This window comes from Periplaneta americana, chromosome 6 (assembly GCF_040183065.1).
Source record: "Periplaneta americana isolate PAMFEO1 chromosome 6, P.americana_PAMFEO1_priV1, whole genome shotgun sequence".
NCBI classification, from domain to species: domain Eukaryota; kingdom Metazoa; phylum Arthropoda; class Insecta; order Blattodea; family Blattidae; genus Periplaneta; species Periplaneta americana.
Window position 1 is genome coordinate 91,009,815 of NC_091122.1, and position 23,378 is coordinate 91,033,192.

At 35.1% G+C, this 23,378-nt stretch overlaps 1 protein-coding gene across 1 annotated transcript in view; it reads left to right on the forward strand.

Annotated features, from left to right (window-relative positions):
* Positions 1–23,378, forward strand: part of LOC138701488 (scavenger receptor class B member 1-like) — a 180,099-nt gene that overhangs the window by 99,261 nt on the left and 57,460 nt on the right. Inside the window, exon 2 of the mRNA XM_069828404.1 lies at positions 10,610–10,701. Coding sequence (XP_069684505.1) covers positions 10,610–10,701 — 92 coding nt within the window. The remainder of the gene's footprint in view (positions 1–10,609; positions 10,702–23,378) is intronic.

Consider the following 23,378-nt stretch of genomic DNA (forward strand, 5'->3'; position numbering starts at 1 on the left):
TCTCAATGGGTTCAGGAAAAACTGTGGAGTAGAACATCAACCAGCTATTTTATGCCAACTAGGATTTGATCCCGGACCCATTATATTCGCAGTCAGACACACAAACCACTACTCCAAAGCGCTGCACATTTTTTCAGAGTTGGAATTCAATATGAGCAAGAAACAGCAAATAAATTTTGACTAATGCTCTTCATCAGAAACGAATTATTTTATGGACATGCATTATAAATTTCCACGACTTTTTCTTTGGAGATGACACACTATTAACCGACCACTGACACTTTTCAGTATCAAGGAGTGCGGTCTGTATGTTCGGGAGAGTCTGTTTGCCCATCCGGATTGTGTAAATTGTCGAAATAGTTTATCCTCGAAAAATTCGCATTTTCTGTCGTCGGTAGGCTGTTGGTTACTATGTCTGGAGGTTCACAGATTCAATCCCATTGACTAGATTTAAAGTACTAGATTTAAAAGAACCCAGTATCCGATAGAGAACTCCAGGCAAACTTTGCTGGACATTTTCTCCCCCACGTCATTCTATCACAGTGAGTCCATGTCAGAGATCAAAGTGTACAGGGCTTGTCCTGTCCTCCACCCGTATCCATATCATTTCATCTTCATTTCTTGCACTCTTATATATTTTGCATTTGTGATGGAAATCTGATGTTGATTGCATTTTATGTTCTAGGAGAGTATATCCTTCACCCGTACCCATTTCATTCCATATTCATTTCTTGAACTCTTACATATTTTGGATTTGTGGTGGAAATCTGATGTTGATTGCATTTTATGTTCTAGGAGAGCATATCCTTCACCCGTATCCATATCATTCCATCTTCATTTCTTGCAGTCTTATATATTTTGCATTTGTGGTGGAAATCTGATGTTGATTGCATTTTATGTTCTAGGAGAGCATATCCTTCACCCGTACCCATTTCATTTCATCTTCATTTCTTGAACTCTTACATATTTTGCATTTGTGGTGGAAATCTGATGTTGATTGCATTTTATGTTCTAGGAGAGCATATCCTTCACCCGTACCCATTTCATTTCATCTTCATTTCTTGAACTCTTACATATTTTGCATTTGTGGTGGAAATATGATGTTGATTGCATTTTATGTTCTAGGAGAGCATATCCTTCACCCGTATCCATATCATTCCATCTTCATTTCTTGTACTATTACATATTTTCGATTTTTGGTGGAAATCGGGCGTTGAGTGCATTTTTTGTTCTACGGGAATATCCTCTACCCGTATCCATATCATTCCATCTTCATTTCTTGAACTCTTACATATTTTGGATTTGTGGTGGAAATCGAATGTTGATTGCACTTATGTTCTAAGAGAGCACATCCTCCACCCGTATCCATATCGTTCCATCTTCATTTCTTGAACTCTTACTTATTTTGGATTTGTGGTGAAAATGGAATGTTGACTGCATTTATGTTCTAAGAGAGCATATCCTCCACCCGTATCCATATCGTTCTATCTTCATTTCTTGAACTCTTACTTATTTTGGATTTGTGGTGAAAATGGAATGTTGACTGCATTTATGTTCTAAGAGAGCATATCCTCCACCCGTATCCATATCGTTCCATCTTCATTTCTTGAACTCTTACATATTTTGGATTTGTGGTGGAAACCGAATGTCGATTGCATTTGTTCTAAGAGAGCAAACGTTATGTCATAGGAGATAAATATTGCCAGCTGATTCAACATATGTGTGGGTGTGTGTTATTCTGATTTAAGATATTTCTATGGGATTGATTTTTATATCATAACATCCTACGAGGACGGCGATAAAACCGTTTTAAAAATCCCGAGCTAAGCTGGTCCGGCTGTCAGTATCCCGTTAAAGACGCCTGTACACAAGGTAGCGGTCAAAGTTCACGGTGGTTGTGAAAGCAAACAGCAGAGCTATCAGAAGTAACGTGTTGTGGATTATCCCAGTTAAGAATGTCTACAGATGATGTCTGACCATTCATTTTTATAATACTTTACATAGCGTATAACGTCGTATTACCTCTGTGATGTGCGCACGGATCTGAATTAAAATTAACTGCGACGAAATTTGACGATTGATAATACAGTTCACGGTAACTTACTTCATTTAACAACATTTGAGTTAGGAGACTGAGATGACTTTGCTCAAGGAGCGCTCTCTGTTCACTCTGGTGCGTGATATTAGCAATTAAAACAGAAAGTGAATGAGGAAAACAACGTTGCAATAGTAGATGCGTCAAGTTCCAAAATTCTTCTTATCCAATTTTGTATAGTTTTCCATAAACCAGAAAATAAATTTTTGTAAGGGAACTTTTTGATAACACATGTGTCAAAAAATCAATAAAAATAACAAAATCAGTCTGCAAAGTTTCATCTTTCAAACTTTAAGAAAAATAACAAAATAAGGCATATTATTTTGGATAAGATGTTGATTGGAACCGTACACTGAACAGTGCTGGTTCTGAAACTGCAACTTGAGGATTTGAGGGTATTTGGAACCAAAACAAAGAATTACTGACATAGTCTCTCTCTCTCTCTCAAAACATTTATATATGTTTCTTTCTGCGTTTTATGAACTATTAATATGAAAAATATTACTTACATTACTGATCAAAAAAATGAAATATCATTATTTCGAAATCCTAAACCAAATAATATATTATCATGAGTCATCAGCGTGATGTGAAAACAGAAAACAATAATTAAATGAGAAGAAATATCTCTTGAGCAGAATCCAAATGCAAAATGTAAAATAAGAACAGAAAATAGAAAATTCATTGTACTGGTCTTTAAAATTTGAGTCATTACACTATAACGAAAACTTAGTATGCCAGGCAGACATAACTTGTATAACAAGCAACCTAGTTTTATGTTGTAACTGTTGCAGTGTTGACTAGCTATAAAAGTACAATACCTTCCATACTGTTTTATTTCAATATCGGATTATGTTTATATACTTTTAAATACCAACCAAATTCTTCTCTTAAACAAGATACGAATAGATAAAGACCATTATGCAACCATCATCGAAATCCAATATGGTGCATGAGAATGAGATGGTTAAAGAAAATAACATGAACAAGGTGGGTTTTGAAACCGACACACTAGTGGATTAGAAGTCTTTTGGAACAGTCATAGATTTTTAACCTTTAAAATGAGGGGGATAAATCGTAGTTCGGAACATCATGTGTCAACAAAATGATAGAGAAAACACAATTTTGTCCAAGAGTGAGTAAGACGGATTTTGGAACCTCATGCCCAGCAATATTTCGCTCTGGATTTAAGAAATGTTTTGGTTGAATTTACAATTACTTTGTCTAAAATGTGGAAATGTGTAGGCACGTACTTGAAGACCATTGAATATAATACTTCCATTAGAATGATTTCTTGGTAAGGGAAAGCGTGTTCAGTATCCGCGGTTTTGCTATAGACATCACTAAAAAGGTTTTATGAGGTCGAGGCTGTTTGACATGTGTTACATTCATATAACGTTTTACTGTTAAATTAATTGATGTTTAAAATACTGTTCCTCTGTATTTCAAACTTTTTTCTTTTTCCATTGGAGTAGAATATTTATCCTGGCCATAAAAGCAGTTTTTCTTAACATTGACATTGGTACGTCTGTTGCAACACTGTGGTTGTTGACACTGTCTTCTTCCCTCTTTAAAACGTGTTATGCAAATTTTATTCTATTTTTTTTTCCTCTAACATCTATGGACATGTTTTCCGTACATTACACATATCTGGTACAAATGTGATCATTTTATATCACTGTATTAAAAAAAATACAAATTGGTGCCGAAGTGTCGACTTCTCCCATAAAGGGGGAGATTTCGATATAGTATAGCAAACATAGGAAACACTTTAAAACCCAACATTTACGACACAAATTTTGCTCCTGAAATATAAATATTTTATAATACTCTTACTCGCGTTTGTTACATGTGAATTTTTCAACGGTACCATTTTCCACACATGCTTCGTGAAACTATTATTTTTGGGCATTCTTTAACACACTGAACACAAAGTTCTCCAGCATTGTCATCGTAGTAATACCACTACACGCGGCATAATAGGTTTTTTTTTTTGGATTGTCCAGATTGTTTGATGAACTAGTCCCTCCCTCAATACGCCGAGCATTAGACGGTTTCCTTCTGTGGAAAAAACCTGACTTCTTTCTGCTGTTAAATCTCTTTCAACTGTTTCCTGTAAGTTTAAGATGTTATTACGTGTGAGTCTTGCAGTTTTCTGACTTTTTTGCCACCAGATGGAAGTGTTAGAAGCGGAACTACAGACAGATCTTCAAAGGAAATATCAGTAGGTGAGGAATTAGACAACCCTAAATGTCCTTGTGCAGATGGTGTCTGTGGTGTACTTGGGGAGTGGTAATGTCTTCTTCAAAGCGAATTTCACATTAAATTTCGGCTAGAACCACATTGTATTTGAACATGTTATCCTGCAGTACGTCAGGATATCAATTCTCTTACGTTATTAAATTGTTAATCCACAAGCCTTTAAAATCAAGGCGAAGGATACGCCGAACTAATTGATCTTCCGTGTGTGCATCGAGAGTTGTGCCTTTTTCTATTTGTTCGATATCAATGAAAATTAAAATATAAAGTTTAATTGACATTGGTTCAATACAAGAAGTGTTGTTTCATACATGCAGGCAGACACACGGAGAGAAAAACTGATAGACTAACAAAGTGGCACTGAAAAACTCTATGGAAGATTGTAAACTCTTCTAAGACCAAACACACAAAAATTTTGATAGAGACATGTTATCTAAGAAGGGCCGGAAGCGGAACTAGGGAGTACTCGACAGATGTCGAGATTTCCCCAAAACACAGTGTCAAGATCTCTCCGAGTTACACCTTCATTCAAAAGATAACAGCACACCCAGTAACTGTAAAATGTATAACAATAAATCTTGCATCTTTAATTTCACACACATCCACTCAAAGTACAATACATTAAAGATGGTATATTATATTTCATGACCGACAAGAAAACTGTAACATTTATTGTGTTTATTATCTTCTGTGAATATAAGAATAAGTTGAAGCTACGAGATTCACTTACACAGAGTTTATAAACACAGTCAACACAGATCTCATGTTGTTCGAACTTTTTTTCACTAGGAACAGTGCTTCCAATGGCTACTTTTCTTAAAAGTGTCGAGATCTCCCAAAACGACCCTATCTTTAACAACAATGGCAGGATTTAAATCCTTGGATAAACGTGTGATTTCTATTTCACTCTGTATGAGAATGTGTTAAAGTGAGGTATTAAAAGGTCTTCAGAGAAGAGAGTTTTAAAATGTCTAAAGAAAAATCAATAGGAAAAATTTACTCTCGAAAGGTAAACGGAAGAGCAGGAGAAATGTTAGAAATGTTTCTCTACTGATAGTGAACTGGTGTAATGTCAAGAGTTTGAAAAACAAGCGAGTTTTTAAATTGAAAAGACATAATTTCTTATATTTTTCTTCTAAAAATTGGCTTATAATCTGATCGATTCCAGCCTGTGTCTTATTTTGTGGTATCGGTTTTTGTAACTAAGATAGATGGACGCAGTATGGCCTAATACCCTATATGGTCTAGTCTCGATTTTGACGTAATTATGAATGAAATTCAGCAGATAGCGCTGACATGTAATCCAGGCAGTCCTGGAGACTCGTATGAAGCTGGTGGCAGTTCAGTTTGTTTTCCATTGACCGCAGTCTGATGTAGTTGTTGAGTAACGAACATTTCTTTCTTGTGATCTATTAGTCCAAAGGTAAGTTTCCGCTCTCTGTATATACGCATTATTGGTCATTCATTTCAGAGTTACGTATTATTGTAGCTTGCAATATCTACTTTAAAATGATATAATGTAGATTACGTTTATTTCCAACATCCTGCTCATAACCAAACAAAGAGAACATTATGTCAAGTGGAACCAATATGGCCTATGGTGACGAAGATGATCCTGTCGAGACTGCAATACTAAATGCGACTCAGTCATCAGAAGAGAAGAGTGATACAGAACATGCCACTGATACTTCATTCAAAGATTTGATGCCAACACCCCCAAAAAAGCATGTAAAACCTCGAATAGAAAATTAGGCATCAACAGTCGAGGTGTTGTCCTGCAGAAGGAATTATTTCCTACCTCAGAAACTACAGCAGTACAAGCTAATAATATTTCACACGATGGTGGACAGAAAAAAGGAACCTCACATACTAAATAGGGAAATCAGAAGAAAACAATTCTAACAAGAAAGTCAAAAGGGACGAAGAAAAAAGGAATCGTGGTCCTGTTACATATGCGGGGAAGATGAAATAAAAGACATGCGGAAGTGTGATACGTTTGTGCATGAAGAATGTGCTGGTTTAATCAAGAACGGTAAAGGACCTTTCGTTTGCCCGGACTGTGAAGCATAAGCGATAATTTTGAGAAGGAAAAATTCTATTGTTGATTTTTTCTTAAGAATCTTAAAAAAATAATAGAGTAGATTTTTCTTACACTTTCATATAGCAATACATGTTTGAAAAGAATATTTGTTTTATGTCTGTATCATTATTTCCATATTTATATGCAAAGGAAAGAAAAAATAATAATAGGTTATATTGCGTATATAGGCTATGTAAGTTACCCAATATGTCCTGAATGTTATACATATTTTTAAGCTTCGCTCTAACAATGTGGGTTTTTAAAATGTTCTCATACTTCTTTGAAGATGTTCACAAATGTTTGACCTTTCGAATGTGAGTATCAGTTTTCATATTTCACTTCACAGAAGCTTAAAAAAAAAAGTTTAGGTAGGCGTATAGGGTCCAGTTACCTTATTTATAATGGTTATGTTAGCATGCATTGCATGCAAATTATATTATTACCATTCGTATAAATTTATGTTATTATTTCAATATTACCATTATTACTTAAAACAGCAAATTAACTCTCGACTCTTACCTTGGGGCTATTCTGAGCCCACGCCGTATTTTATTGTTACGATCTACATCCATATGTTCCGAAACGTTCCAGTAACCTAGATATGCTATCCTTGTTTATTTTAGTGTCCTTTACAATTAAAATTATTATTTCATAATTATGTTTGATTATTTTTTTCATATTTATTACTTGGGTTTATGAATGACCCCAGCTGTAGAATACGTTTTTATTTTCTAGTTAGAATTATTTTGCTGTGATAGTGTTCTGTTGTAAACAAAGTGAACATGTGCTTTGAAAAGTGAACAAATGAAACAGATACTGTACAACAGGGGTCCTCAACCTGGTGCTCGCGAGAACTATGGTGCTATTTTAATGACATTTGGTGCTCTCGTCATGCGAATAAAAAAAGTGCTCGCGAACACAAACGATCCTGAGTCCTTTTTTCAATTCAAACTTTCTTGTAGGCTACGCACAAAATCTTAATAATAGTTCTGTCTTTAACTTTTCATTGATGTACGTACCGGAACAAATAGTGTTCCTATTCATTCATTATATCTTAGAGACCTGATAGGGCTTCTCGTATTTCATGGTGTATAACCCCTTTCAATTCAGTGTTGACTTAAACAGAGAAATCAAGGTTATTCATGAGATTGAACGTGAGGAGCTAGAATTGTTAGATCTCCAGTCCTTTTCAGTTCTGAAATATTTTTTTTTAAAGGAGAAGACATATCCTTTGGGGAGCATAAGATACAAAAAGATTCCAAATACTGAGGACACTTTCTCTCAAATGTCTGGCTATGTTCGAAACAACTACCTATGCGGTGGGGAGAAACTTACTCACTTATGAAATACCTCAAGAACAGAGCACGATTGTCGACCTGGTTGGCGAGTTGGTATAGCGCTGGCCTTCTATGCCCACGGTTGCGGGTTCGATCCCGGGCCAGGTCGATGGCATTGAAGTGTGCTTAAATGCGACAGGCTCATGTCAGTAGATTTACTGGTATGTAAAAGAACTCCTGCGGGACAAAAATCCGGCACATCCGCCGACTCTGATATAACCTCTGCAGTTGCGAGCGTCGTTGAATAAAACATAACATTTTTAAGATGTTAGAGTACAATTACGATTAACTAATTCACACCTGCAGGACCGTATATAGCTATAAGCAAGGCGCTTATCCTTGGACATCGCTGAAATTCTGAGTAACATTCATGTTCAAGGATATCATTATCCTGGTGAGTGTTTTCAAAATGTATTTCCCTGTTTGTTCGTTTATTTATTTATTTTTTATTTATTCATTTTTTATTTATTCAATCTATCTATCTATCTATCTATCTATCTATCTATCTATCTATCTATCTATCTATCTATCTATCTATCTATCTATCTATCTATCTATCTATCTATCTGTCTGTCTGTCTGTCTGTCTGTCTGTCTGTCTGTCTGTCTGTCTGTCTGTCTGTCTGTCTGTCTGTCTGTCTGTCTGTCTGTCTGTCTGTCTGTCTGTCTGTCTGTCTGTCTGTCTGTCTGTCTGTCTGTCTGTCTGTCTGTCTGTCTGTCTGTCTGTCTGTCTGTCTGTCTGTCTGTCTGTCTGTCTGTCTGTCTATCTATCTATCTATCTATCTATCTATCTATCTATCTATCTATCTATCTATCTATCTATCTATCTATCTATCTATCTATCTATCTATCTATCTATCTATCTATCCATCCATCTATCCATCTCTATCTCTATATATATATATATATATATATCTCTATCCATCCATCCATCCATCCATCCATTCATTCTTTCATTCATTCATTCATTCATTTATTCATATAAACGGTATTCTGTGTGATGATGCTCGCTCACTTACTACTAGTATTACATGTGCCGGTGCTCACTATCTTCAAAATATTAAGAACCCCTGCTGTACAACATAAACTGCCATGCAGGCTATGGGTAAAATGTTGTAATTATTTGCATTTGTAAAATTAACTTCTTGTTCTTTCTACTGCAGCAGGTGAAAAGACTAAATTATTTAATTAATTGTATTAACATAATAATTAACACTTGATGCAATAACAATGTGTTATATTTCAAGGAAAGTGAATGTGTTCTCTGATAATTGAAAAAATAAAAACACAGACAAAGAATAGTCTGCCATTTAAAGTAATTAAATTAATTCATTCATTAATTTTTATTAGAGGATAAAAATTCCCTTCTACGCGCTCTAACCACTGAGCTACGCCGAAGTTCAATCTAGAGCACCGTATTGAATCCCTTTCCTCTAGTGTTTTTCCCTTTGTGGCCGGAGCAAATTTTTCTTTTCTAATAACCATTGTTAACATAACAGATATTATATTCTGTAGGACCAAAAATTAATTTTTACTTGAATTCATTAATTGTTTAAACATAGTGAATAATTCTAGATGCAATAAAAACTTTGAATTTGCTTATACTTTATATAAAAAATACATTAATCTATAAAATATCCTAATTATTATTAACAACAATTCTTGTGGTCAAAAAAGATCCAGATAAGTAGTATGAAATTCTAGAGCAGCTAATTTTCGAGAGTTAAGATATACTTCTGCTAAGCAGTAATATTTACTGCGTGTGATTTAATTTTAGTGCGTATTATTTTCAATAATTTCACGTGTATGGATAGGCACTACTGTAGATATTTCATGAGTGCATAAATTTTATCAGTCTAATGATTACACACAAGTGATGATTTTGCTTACGATAGTAGTTCATAATCAAAATAGTTACTCTTCAAGATAAATTGCAGTGCCATTCTGGGTGAGTCTTGCAACACAGTAAGAATAGTGTGCCGCTATTCTTGAACTACATTAAAGTCACCCATAACTAAAATGGAAGTGAATCAACTTAGTTTTGTAAATGATAATATACATGATTTTTCGAAAGTAACGCATAATTGCAATTAAAATTTAATAAGGTGATTTTGGAAAAAGAGCTCAGACACATCAAACCTTATAAACGAAAAGGAATATTTTTATGGAAACAAAATATTTTTAGACTATTTTTGTGTGAATTACGACATTGACAACATTTTTAAATAGACCTTATAGTTTTTTTGTATCACCTGAAAGATCATATTTTTATGTAATATTTAATTTGTTTTCTACCGAAGCATTACGGTTATGGTCACTATGGTAACAATTTTATTCTTTATACACAGTATTTCGTTAGTGCCTGTGTTATGGAAGCAGTTTTTTTCATGAAATCAACATAAAACAAAGTATTTTTAATATAAATTTTTAATTATGACGAGTATTTAAAATGTCATTTGATGATCTACATTCACAATCGATAAATGAGCACAAGAGGGCAATAAAGAAGTACATTCCTGCACGCTGTTTTGAAGCAAGACTGACTGCAGAAAATTGGTAGTTGTGCTGATCGGTCGCAATTAAAAATAATGCCTCACTTCGAATCGATGCAACTATCGCCTTACAACTTGCTGTAGTGAGTAACTGCAAACAACTATTAACCAGCTCATTAAGTACCTCGTATGGAAGCGAAGTAGCCGGCCGATTCTATGTTAAAACGGTTTATAAGTTGCCGACCGGTGCGATCGGTCGCCTATTGTTGCATGCATGGATGCCTCTTGTCATTTTTACGTGATTTTCTTGGGGTACTTCATATTGACTGTATCACGCCATGTTGCAGGTGTGGTGACGTACATAGCGTGCGGTGTGCTGTCTCTGATTGTTGGCTGCCTCGGCCTCATCTGGTCGCCCAGCGAAGTGCTCATGACGGAGGTAAGCTTCAGTAATTTTATTATTATTGCAGTCAGAAAACTTTCGAAAAACTAGTATAATCCGAAACCCCCGCGGGGGTTGATAAGTTGGCAGAACTTTGTTGGATTTTTTTTTAATTCAGTGATACTTGTGAAGGTCGCTGTTGAGGGTTTTTCTCAGGATTCTCCTGTCTCCCCATAAGCATCGGAAGCATTCCGATTGATCTCCATTTCAGTACCATTCCATAGCATTCCCCGATGGGAGACTGGCGACGCACAGAAAGGACTGGCCTAGGTACAAGTGGAGTTACCTACTCGAAACCTGAATACTCAGCGAACCTTAGTGTAGTCAGCTACCTCACTGGTGGGTAAGCTTAAATCGTCTAGGTCAGCGTTTCTCAAACTTTGCTTTCTACGGAACTCTTTTAAAGCTAAAATAGAACTGTGGAGCCCAGCGGAATATTAGTGATATATATATACATATATATATTAAATTACCAAATCTATTTTTATCACTAACATTACACATTTTTATTGATGTCACATTTTATACATATTTAAAAATTATAATTAATATTGTTGAACTATATTTGCTGTTATTACAAAGATTAGTAATCCTGGCTTAGTTTTACCACTAACATTAAACATGTTTTTGTGAGTAAATATATAACAAGTATACATGATATTAAGTCCACTTGCACTGTTAACACTGTTTTGAAATTCACACTAAAATTCAAGTACTTAATTTTCTTTTCAGAAAAAACCTATTTGAAATAGATCAGAGGGAGGAGTGTTTTTGTTGTATACGCCTGCATATTTCTTTAATACCGAGTTTAATGTTGGAAAGCTAAAGTCTCATGTCCGGTTCTGCATCCAGTCTGTTTCGGTATTTAGTTTTGATAGACGTATACACCGAACACCTAGTTTCATATAGGTAAGTACTTACAATAGGAAGTAGAATTGTGATAGTTTCTTTGATAAAACTGGGTACTCTCTTCTCAGGCTGTGCCAAAAATCCACCACAGGGAGATTCTTAAACCGAGGTTGCAGGGATAAATCAGACATCACTTCCAGTAATGCTTCTTATCCTTCAGAAGCGAGGGAAGAAGGTTTTTTCTTTGATATCAAATGGATTTTTGACTCACAAGTTTTGAGAATTGTTTTCACTTTCCTGTTCTGGAAAATACTGCTCTACAGTGTGGCGCATATTCTCCAAATGCTTTACAAATTCTTCATTGATTTCATCAAGTTCTCGGAGAGTTTCTTCGTTCTACTCACGGAAATCTTTCAAAGCAGGGAAGCTCTCAAATTAACGGCCGGCTAGATTTCTCATCCAGAGCTGCAATTTTTTCTTGAAAGCGCTGATTTTATTTTCTGCATTGAATATATTAGCACAAAAACTCTGCTAAACAGGCAAATCTCAAGAGCCATTGATTGTCACTCAAACGATCGTCCAACTCGGAATGGTGATCAATGAAGAAAGCCATCACCTCAGCCTTAAGTTCGAAGAGTCTACTTAAAGTTTTTCCACGAGAAACTTATCTCCCTTCTGTACAGTGAAGCAGAGATTTATGAAGGCTTCCCATGTCGTCACAAATTATTTTGAAGAGTCTTGAATTTAGTATTCTGGACTTGATAAAATTAACGATTTTTACTGCTTCATTAAGAACATTTTTGAGGGACACTGGAATTTTTTATATAGCCAAAGCTTGACGGTGCAAAATACAAGGACTGATTTTGCAATTTTTTGCAACTGACTTTTTGCACGATACTGCACCAACTGTTTTCCCAACCATTGCCTTTGCACCATCCGTGCAGACATGAACACAATTGTCCCAGGGTATATGATTTTCTTCAAAGTACTCACTAACAAGTCTGAAAATTTCAGATCCTGTTGCATTATCTGGCAGCGGTTTACGTATTAGCATATCTTCTTCAATAGCACCTTCATAATGTTAACGGACAAAGACTAGTACAACTGCCAGATCTGCTACATCACTTGACTCGTCTATCTCTAGTGAAAATTGACATGATCTCAGCCGACGGTTTAATTCTTCCTTGATGTAAGCTGCCATATCTTGAATGCGACGAGCCACTGTGTCATTTGAAAGCGGCACGGAAGATAATTATTTAGCCTCCTTCTCATTGAGCATGCACTTAACCATGTTAATCGCGCAGGGTTTTATTAATTTTCCGGCTATTTTGTGGGACTCACCTGCCTCAGCCACTCTGTAGCTTACAATGAAAGATGCCTCTGTTGCTTTTTCATTTGTACTGTAAGATGGCTGAGCTAAGAACTTTTGTGAATTTAGTAACTCACGACGTTTTCTATCAAAGAAATCAATATTCTTGTCATGAAACTGAGTATGATTTGTTTCAAAATGGCGACGTAATTTTGAAGGTGCCATAGAATTATTAGGTAAAATTCTGCCACATATTACACACTGAGGGCAATTTTTAGCATCCATGAAGTCCAAGGCTAAGTAACTCTCATTATGTTTACGATTTTTAATTACAGGATCATGTTATGTTTTTGATATTGGCTCCTTCACATTTTCAGGTGACGAGAAGCTATTTTGTAAACCTGGTGTTTCCATTTCGCGTTCATCAGACCCATGATTCAGTGTCACTCTGTATTAAAAAAAGTAGAGTTAGGATCGGTATCACTCTGTATTAAAAATACGATGACCTAGCGCGCAATAATCGGTCTTGCCCTCTATTTACACAATTCTGAAGAAGGGATGACAAAACTCGCACAATTTTTCTTTCAAACATTGGCCTTTTTCGAATGTTATTAAATAAATGTTAAGACACAAAATTAACACATAACTCACATTGAACTTCAAAATAATGTTCTTTCTTCTCCAAAAGAAATTTCCTGTGCTTTCTTGAAGGAACGTCAAAACAACTCGGCGAAATATCCTTCACAGAACTTTCAATAAATTTCGTATACCTATGCATTATTGTTGACAAAATGTGTTAAAGCGGTTTCAGAATAAGAAGGCATATGGCCTAAGCCAATTGAGTGCTAGCAACAGTTCGACGTTGTCACACAGTGCACGGTGCACGAGACGTGGAAGACAGAGACAACAGATAAGGACAGAACATATCAGTTGCAGCTCTCTCGCTGCGCGAGCGGGTCGAGACCTGTTTCTTCATTTTGTGTAATGTTTAAATATAATTACTCTTACTGAAGTAATTCTCATCTCAATTTTTATTACTTCTTAGCTTCATAGATCAGTAGCTCTTGGAGTCAATGACTTGCGAAATAAAGTGACAGATATGTAGAAATTTACTTTGCTAATGTCTGAGAAAGAATGTTTTAATTCTTACTCAGACTTCCTTGTACAGCACAGCTGAATTTATTATTGTTTATTTCTCCAGAGGAAAGATAAGGTACAGTTTGTTTGTAGGGGCAGCCTAAGAAACTAGCGATAACAAAACGAAAACAAATCTGTAGATACGTAATTTAGTATTGAAGTTGGAAAGTATTTTATTTTTCCTCCGTTAAATGAAGCCTATTTAATTTAATTTAATTCTCTAGCTTATACATGTACCTAGGGGTCCAGGGTTCTACATTCTGGTTACGAATCTGGCTATAATGCAACGTAATCATAATGTGTGTTCATACATAATTCAGTACTCATACTGGAACTGTAGATTATTTTATTTTTCTATGATAAACTAAGTCTATCTAATTTTATTTTATCATATAATTTTTACATATCTAGAGGGCCAGTGTTCCATATTCTGACTAAGAATCCGGCTGTAAGGATATAAGCATATCTGTTTATATGTAGGCCTAATTCAGTACTCATATTGAAACTGAAGATTACTTCCTTTTACTTTATTAAATCAAGCCTATCTAATTTAATTTAATCCTCTAGCTTATACCTACCTAGAAGTCCAGGATTCTATGTTCTATAACTCTGGCCTCTGGCAATATAAACCTACGAGTGAAGGTAGTTAATAGAAGCGAATATGAAAACCGTAATCCAATAATATCGTTAATATATTGAAGATAAAATTGTATATTAGAAAACATCATATAAAGTGTAATATATAACGAAAGGTTTTTAAAATAAAAATTGAGTTTTGGAATTATAAAAATCTCCTCGTTCCTAGCATGCTTGTATTTATTTTAAAAGTGAAATGTAGTTAATGTGCTTCATTTTATAAAGTTTTCTAATGCTCTTAAGGAAATGTTGTTAATACTCTTCGTATAATTCATGGAAAAAAGAGGCAGGAGTGTTTATGTTTATAATATCATCCAAATATCTCATGTTTATGCAATATTTCGTCTTATACCATGTATAAGTGAAAGTCGTATCTATGATTATTCTCAGCTTTCTTCTTCTTTCCACGTTCTATTACAATGGCACTGCTAACACATACTACTAATGTATTTAAAATATCGTACGATGAAGTAATACACGGTTCTGAAAATTGTACAAATAATTAACACGTTTGTTTTGCGTTATTTTCCAGGAGAGGTAAATTCAAGTATACCACCTATTTTAATTGTCTCTTTGTCCTGTCCGAGAATATGAGATAACGTATGCACTTCTAAACCACACGTCTCTGCAGTCAGATTCTTTGTTTGTGAAGAACTGACACGCACTGAAAAAAATGATGTACAAAAATACAATACCCCTCGCCTGTGAGTGTAGAACTATCCCTTTGCGTATAACAGATGAAACACCAGAGCCAATTGCAATCCCTTCAAGAGACATTGTTACGGTAAGTTACGCATCACACAAGAGAAAACAGTCCACATCTGAATTTGAAAATAAACAGATTCTATCTTCGTTTACAGAGACGGAATTCAGAGCAAAATATGTTCTATGCTGTAGGTTGGATATCTCTGTTTAGTCTTAAAGCGATAACACGCGAACCAGTTGACATACAATTGCCATTCTTGTACTGTTGGATTCAGAATTCGGAGTTCTATCGAATGCCATTGCTAAAAATTCATTCCTAGCCATAAGTATTGTGCGCGCAAGAAAGAAACTAATATGCGACGCTTCAGCGAGACTTCGCGACGATTTAACTAGGCAACACCGCTTCACTGTCACTGGCTAGTCGACATAGACCGGCCTGAACTAGCTCCGCCTTATATGCCTTCTTATTCTGAAAGCGCTCTAGCTGCAGACACTGAAGTTATTTCAAGCGCACCTATTATTATTATTATTATTATTATTATTATTATTATTATTATTATTATTTCAACAATGTGCATTAATGATTAGATTGCCGTAAACGATACCCATTGTTGTCTGATTATTGTCAACGGAATGGCTGAATAAAGAGTTATAGTTCTGTTCTTATTCTTTTTCATGTTTTTATAAGAGATTAAAAAGTAAATAATTTCATATAAGAAATTGTACGGAACCCCTAAGAGTTGCTTACGGAACCCCGGGGTTCCGGGGAACACACTTTGAGAAACGCTGGTCTAGGTCATATAGATTTGGGTCGTAGTGACTGCCTCTCATACATAGACTACATATACGGAGTGGAAGTGATATAACTGTGCAGATTGATGATCACAACAAAATAGATTAAAATAGCTATTATTCATTTATAATTACGTGCATGGTTAATTACACAATTAGGCTGAAAGTCTGTGTAGTTTGATAATAGCGCATCGCAGCGTCACAAACGAATACACACACGGACTCGGTCAGAGTAGTATTGCTGATGCCAGCGTATCTGGCGTGTGTCCTTGAGTGCAATGCAGACTGCGAGAATCTCTTGATAGTGTAGCTGAGAATGGTACCACCTCCTATACACGTCACGTCAGCAATATGCCAACCACAGTTGTCAGTCTTGCTGCCCATATTGCGGCAAAAGTAAGATACTCGCACTTAACTTTCCCTACGCTAGCGTTCCTGCGGTGTACCCTTGAGTGCAGTGTCCAATCAGTGAGTTTCTGTTGTCACTGCAGCTGAGAACGGTACCACCTCCTAAATACACGTCACATCAACAATCTGCCAATTACAATTATCAGCTTCATAGTTCATAGACTGCTACAAAGGTAAGATACTCGCACTTAATCTTTCTATTACTTATTTTACATGCCAAAAACGGTGGCGCGGCCTATAGCATTCAGTCCCTTAGTCACTGTAGTAGGGTTGTCACACTTCCAAATGGCAGGAAATAACGGTACGTGTTACCCATTGTATTTAATTTGTAAGAAAACCGTCAATTTTATTGCAAAGCTGCAAAGAGATAAGTAATTCCTCATAATTTTTTCTAATAATAAGTGTAAAGATCATAATCATACGGATAGAGCTTATCGAGTAAGAAGTGTTAATATTGACGAGGAAATTACTTTATTTTATTACTTTTTTTAAGAAAAGTTTTCCTTTGGGAGAAATATGGTATTGACATTTTTTGTTATACTCTATCCAAGGAATAAGCTGTTAAAATCTGCCCTACTGTATTATTTCCACTTTGTATGTAGCCTACATATACAAAGTTACACCCGATTTGTATTCATGTAAGCATACCCCGTGCACAAGGATTTGTATTATTCCTAATATTGTTATTATTTTGTGAAGATGTTGCTGAGTGTGAGTAGAATTACTGTATCATGGTTATGGTTATAGTTATGGTTATGGTTCGTTTCAGGTAACCACTATGTTGAAACAAATAAATAAATAATACTTCTTGAATTCAGAAATCGGGCGTAACTTTTTTGCACACTCGCTACATACATACATACATACATACATACATACATACATACATACATACATACATACATACATACATAGTATAATCCTAACAAAAGTCCGGAGGTATCGGCTAAATTCGAAACTAAGCATCTTGTCTTACATCATTCATAGAAATAACAGAGCGCGTGCAACATTAGATATCTTTTCAATAATAATAGTAGGGCCAGTCAAATGAAAAAGGGTCACTATGCGTATATCTCACGGCTGGTTGATACCACTGGAATTTGATTGCTGAACTGACATCTGATGGCGACTCGCGAAAGCATAGTTACAACCTCAGCTTACACACCAGTCCTTCATTTATTGTGCTGGAAGTGAAGTTAGAGATACGATACGTGTGTTCGTCCATCATCACTAACGGAAGCAGGTAAAGAAGAACAGCGAGGTGTAGTGCGGTTTATGACTGCTGAAGGAGTAGGAGGACGAGACATCCATCGTCGCATGTCTGCTGTTTACGGCGAACACAGGATGTCATGTTCGTGTATACTGGAATGGCACAAGAGATTCCGAGAGGGGCGCGTGTCACTGCAAGACGATGCTCGCCCAGGACAGGCTCATCCTGTCATCACTCCTGCTGTTATTGCTTAGGTTGATGGTCTTATACGGGGAAATCGACGGATCAATGTGGAAGAACTTCGTCGTTTGGTGGGAATAAGTCACGGTTCCGTACACGTGATTGCGACGAAGCATCTCCATTACCGAAAAATCTGCACGCAATGGGTTCCACGTCAGTTGACGGAGGAACAAAAAACAAACAGAATGGCTGCTTCACTGATCACTTGCAACGATACCACGAGGAATAGTATGAATTTCTGTCCCGTATTGTCACTTGGGACGAATCGTGGTGTCACCATTTTGAACCGGAAAACCTGAAAGCAAACGGCAGAGCCAACAATGGAAACACATGGATTCTCCCCCACCGAAAAAGTCAAAAAGCAATACATACAAGTTTCGGTAAAGTCATATTGACATTCTTCTTCGATTCTAGGGGTCGTCGTCTTGTTGAATTTCTCGAGCATGGGGCCACAATTAATGCACAGCGTTATGAAGAAACTTTACAGAAGCGCCATTAAATCAAAACGTCCTGGAATGCTGTCGAACGGAGTTATCCTTCTTCATGATAATGCCCGCCCACATACTGCCAACTCCGTGAGGAATACAACTCAGAAATTTCGTAGAGAAACGCTTCAGCAGCCCCCCCCCCCCTACACCCTCTAAAGTCGAGATATCTGCCCATGCGATTTTCACATTCTTGGAGAGTTGAGAAAATATATTCGTAGACTTCGTTTTGCATCGGTCGAAGATATGTGTGACTGGGTAAAGAACTGATTTAGTAGACAGCCCACAAGCTTTTTCAAGGATGGGATTGATCGTTTTGTCTCGCAGTGGGGTAAATAACTTATATGAACAGTTTTGGAGATTACTTTTGAGGTAATAAATGTTCTATTATACTTTTTGGCATCTGACCCGTTTTCTTTTGACTATCCCTCATAATAATAATAATAATAATAATAATAATAATAATAATAATAATAATAATAATAATAATAATAATCATCATCATCATCATCATCGGACAAAACATCAAAAACTAAACTTAGACTATCACCTTACGTAAATCCGCGAGTGTAATTTGTGAATGCGGGAGAGAGGAAGTCGTAGAGTAATTGCGAGTGATTATTGCATTCTGCAAGAAAGTTTGTACGTCCGAAATACAACTAAGAACTGATCATAACACAGCAGCGACCTGCCTGCGATACTGTTCGCACTTTGTACGCAAAACATCATGATTCGCTCTATGTAAACAAATAAATGAGAACAAGTGTTTATTCACAGATTAAATATGAATTCTGGATCATTCGTCAGAATTTCCTCGTCATAATTATATCTGTTTTGCCATACATTACATTTTCATCGCAGGACTATTAAGTCATATATCACGCTTTGTCACAGGATTATGCCACACAATGATTCGTAGCATTTCATATACTGGGTGTTCATTTCAAAGTGTGTCATGACGTCACTGTTGTTGGGTCACCGATTTGAAGCGAGTTTCAGCTTATATGTTAGAGAAGTTGCCTATTACTTAAGGCGTTCTTCAATCTGAACTTGAAAACGTGTACGGTATAACTTGAACGTCGTAGCAACAGATGGCGGTCTGTACGGTCTGTGTGCTATCATAACCTCTTTCGAACTGTGTTTTGCGCCGGCAAATCGTACGCAGGGTATTTGTTATCATCGGTTGTGTACGGTAACATTCCAAAACACAAATCAAATGCTCCGTGTCCATGTTGACCGTCGAAGTTATTGTCAACAAATACGTAAGTAATCGTCTTAACCCTCTCCCCATATCCCGACAGTACGTATTTCCAAACAGTTCACATTCCTGCCACTACCGGCGTTACCGTACATATCGGTACGTACTCTTCAGAATGAACGCCGTACTTGCTAGGCAACTTCTCTGCCTCATAGGTTATACACCTCTGCGGAAGTGCAGGAAGATTGAATTCTCTAGGCTCATCGGCTAGCCACATGACGGCATACAGCAAGCCATGACACACTTTGAACTGAACACCCAGTAGAGTTCTTAAATTGCAATATATATATATATATATATATATATATATATATATATAATACTAATTATTGATGTGTAAACTATTTTAAATGTGTTTTTAATATTCAATGTATTTTAATCTGTGCTTTTAATCCATCGTTTTAATATTATGGTATCACAAAACATTTCCATAGCTTTAATTTTATAGTATCACAAAACAATTTTTTTCCCATGGTTTTAATTGTGTAATATAAGAAAATATTTCAATGGTTTTTATTTGTATAATATCACAAAACATTTCCATGGTTTTTATTTTATATTATCACAAAATATTTTCATGTTTTTAATTTTATAGAATCACAAACATTTCCATGACTTTGACTTTATAGCATCGCAAAACATTTCCATAGTTTTAATTGTATACTATCACAGAACATTTCCATGTTTTTTTTATTTTTATATTAATGCAAAATATTTCCATGGTTTCTATTTTTATAATATCACAAAATGTTTTCATGGTTTAATTTTATAACATCACCAACTACTTCCATGTCTTTTATTTTTATACGAGCAGTATCATAAAACATTCCATTGTTTTAATTTAATAGTACCACAAAAAATTGCCATGCCTTTTATTTTTGTACGAGCAATATCATAAATCATTCCATTGTTTTAATTTAATAGTACCACAAACAATTTCCATGTCTTTTATTTTTGTACGAGCAGTATCATAAAACATTTTATTGTTTTAATTTAATAGTACCACAAAACATTTCCATGTCTTTTATTTTTATACGAGCAGTATCACAAAACATTTTATTGTTTTAATCTAATAGTACCACAAAACATTTTCATTTCTTTTATTTTTATACGAGCAGTATCACAAAACATTTTATTGTTTTAATTTAATAGTACCACAAAACATTTCCATGTCTTTTATTTTTATACGAGTAGTACCACAAAACATTTCCATGGTTTTATTTTATAGTATTTTATTACAAAACATTTCCATGGTTTCAATTTCATAGTATTCTGTTACAAAACATTTCCATGGTTTTAATTTTATAGTATTCTATTACAAAACATTTTCATGGTTTTAATTTTATAGTATTCTATTACAAAACATTTATATGGTTTTAATTTTATAGTATTCTATTACAAAACATTTCCATGGTTTTAATTTTATAATATTCTATTACAAAGCATTTCCATGGTTTTTATTTCTATAATATTGCAAAAAAAGTTTATTTTTATTTTTATAATATCACAGAACGTTTTCATGATTTTTATTCTATAGTACTATAAAATATTTCCACAGTTTTAATTGTATAGTATCACAGAATATTTCCATGTTTTTTTGTTTTTTATTTTTATATTACTGCAAAATATTTCCATGGTTTTTATTTTTATATCACAAAATATTTTCATTTCTCTTATTTTTATACGAGCAGTATCACAAAATATTTCCATGGTTTTATTTTATAGTATTTTATTACAAAACATTTCCATGGTTTCAATTTTATAGTATTCTGTTACAAAACTTTTCCATGGTTTTAATTTTATAGTATTCTATTACAAAACATTTCCATGGTTTTAATTTTATAGTATTCTATTACAAAGCATTCCCATGGTATCGCAAAACATTTCCATGGTTTTTATTTCTGTAATATTGCAAAAAAGTTTATTTTTATTTTTATAATAATTATCACAGAACGTTTTCATGATTTTTATTTTATAGTACTATAAAACATTTCTATAGTTTTCTTGTAGTATCGCAAAACATTTCCATTGTTTTAATTGTATATCACAAAACATCCATTTTTTTTTTATTTTTACAATATTGCCAAGCAATCCCATGTTTTTAATTTTATATTATCTCAATCCATTCCCACGATTTTTATTTTTCTAGTATCGCAGAATAATTTAATGGTTTTAATTTTATATAGTCTGACCATGACCAGAGTCTACTATATACAGTCACGAAGCTTGAGTTTTGAGGGTGCTAGAAACAATAGACTGTGACGGTACTATTTTGCATTGCCTGTAATGAGGCGATATTAGCGATCCTAGTGGTGAGCAACTATCTAATGTTTGCATATTTACTACGTATTGAGCTTCGCGACTGTATATACTAGACTGTGGTCTGACTAAACATTTCCGTGGTTTTTATTTTTTCTAATATCACAAAATATTACCTTGGTTTTATTTGTACATTATCGCAAAACATTTTTATAGCATGGCAAAACATTTCAATGTTTTTTAATTTTATAAAAATGCAAAACGTCTTTGTAGTTTTTATTTTATAGTATCTCTAAACATTTCCATGGTTTTTATTTTTATTTTATCGTAAAAATTCCCATGGCCTTATTTTTGTAGTATCGCAAAACTTTCATGGTTTTTGTTGTTATTTCAGTAACATTTCCATGGTTTGTAGCTTGATAGTATGTCAGAACATTTTCATGATTCTTTAGTTTCTTAGTATCTCAGAACATTTCCAGGCTGTTTATTTATATAGCATAACGAAACCTTTTTCCCCTGAACTGAGAATTATTGCTGACAGATGGTGATATCACAACTTTAAACAGCGGTAAGTATATTCTTGTAACGGATATGGTAAACTGTAACGATGTGACGAAAAGCTCTGAGAGAAACAAACTGTGATAAAATCATTACGTTGACGAAAAGTTTGTGGCGAAGTCGCCCAGACCCATAACATATTAGAACAGTCTTGGGATCTACGAATAGCAACTTGCATTATTCAGAAATTAACTTAATGCCGAATGTGTGCAGCATAAGAGAAGGACAGAGGGCTGCAGGAAAGTGTAACTTTCATGTTTAGCATAAACCTAGCATTAAGACTTCATTTATGATACCAACTTGAACGTAAGAATAACGTTGAAATGAAAACTAGGAACTTTTCCGTGAAATGTGATCGCTCCCGATACTTTCTTCTATATAAAACGTTGACGACGTAAAATTAGGAGCTTACACGGAAGAAACTTCTACATTTAAGTTTACTTCAAAGGTAATAACTATGCCAGCGACAAGAAGGAATTGTAGCGGTAATAAAAAAAGTAAGACTCGAAACACAGAAATAAACTTTCCTCGCATTTTTCGGCGTGTATTCCAATACTCCGTCATCTAAGTTATCAGACTTAGCTGTGGAGTAACGATTAGCACGTCTAGTCGTGAAACGAGCTGGTCTGGATTCAAAACCCGGTTGGGGCAAGTTACCTGGTTGAGGTTTCTTCCGAAGTTTTCCCTCAATCAATCGAAGCAAAATTGTTGGATAACTTTCGGTGTCGGATCTCTGATTCATTTCGACATCATAATTACATTTCCCCTTCCATGTCCGAGGTTGCGGGTTCGATCCCGGGCCAGGTCGATAGCATTTAAGTGTGCTTA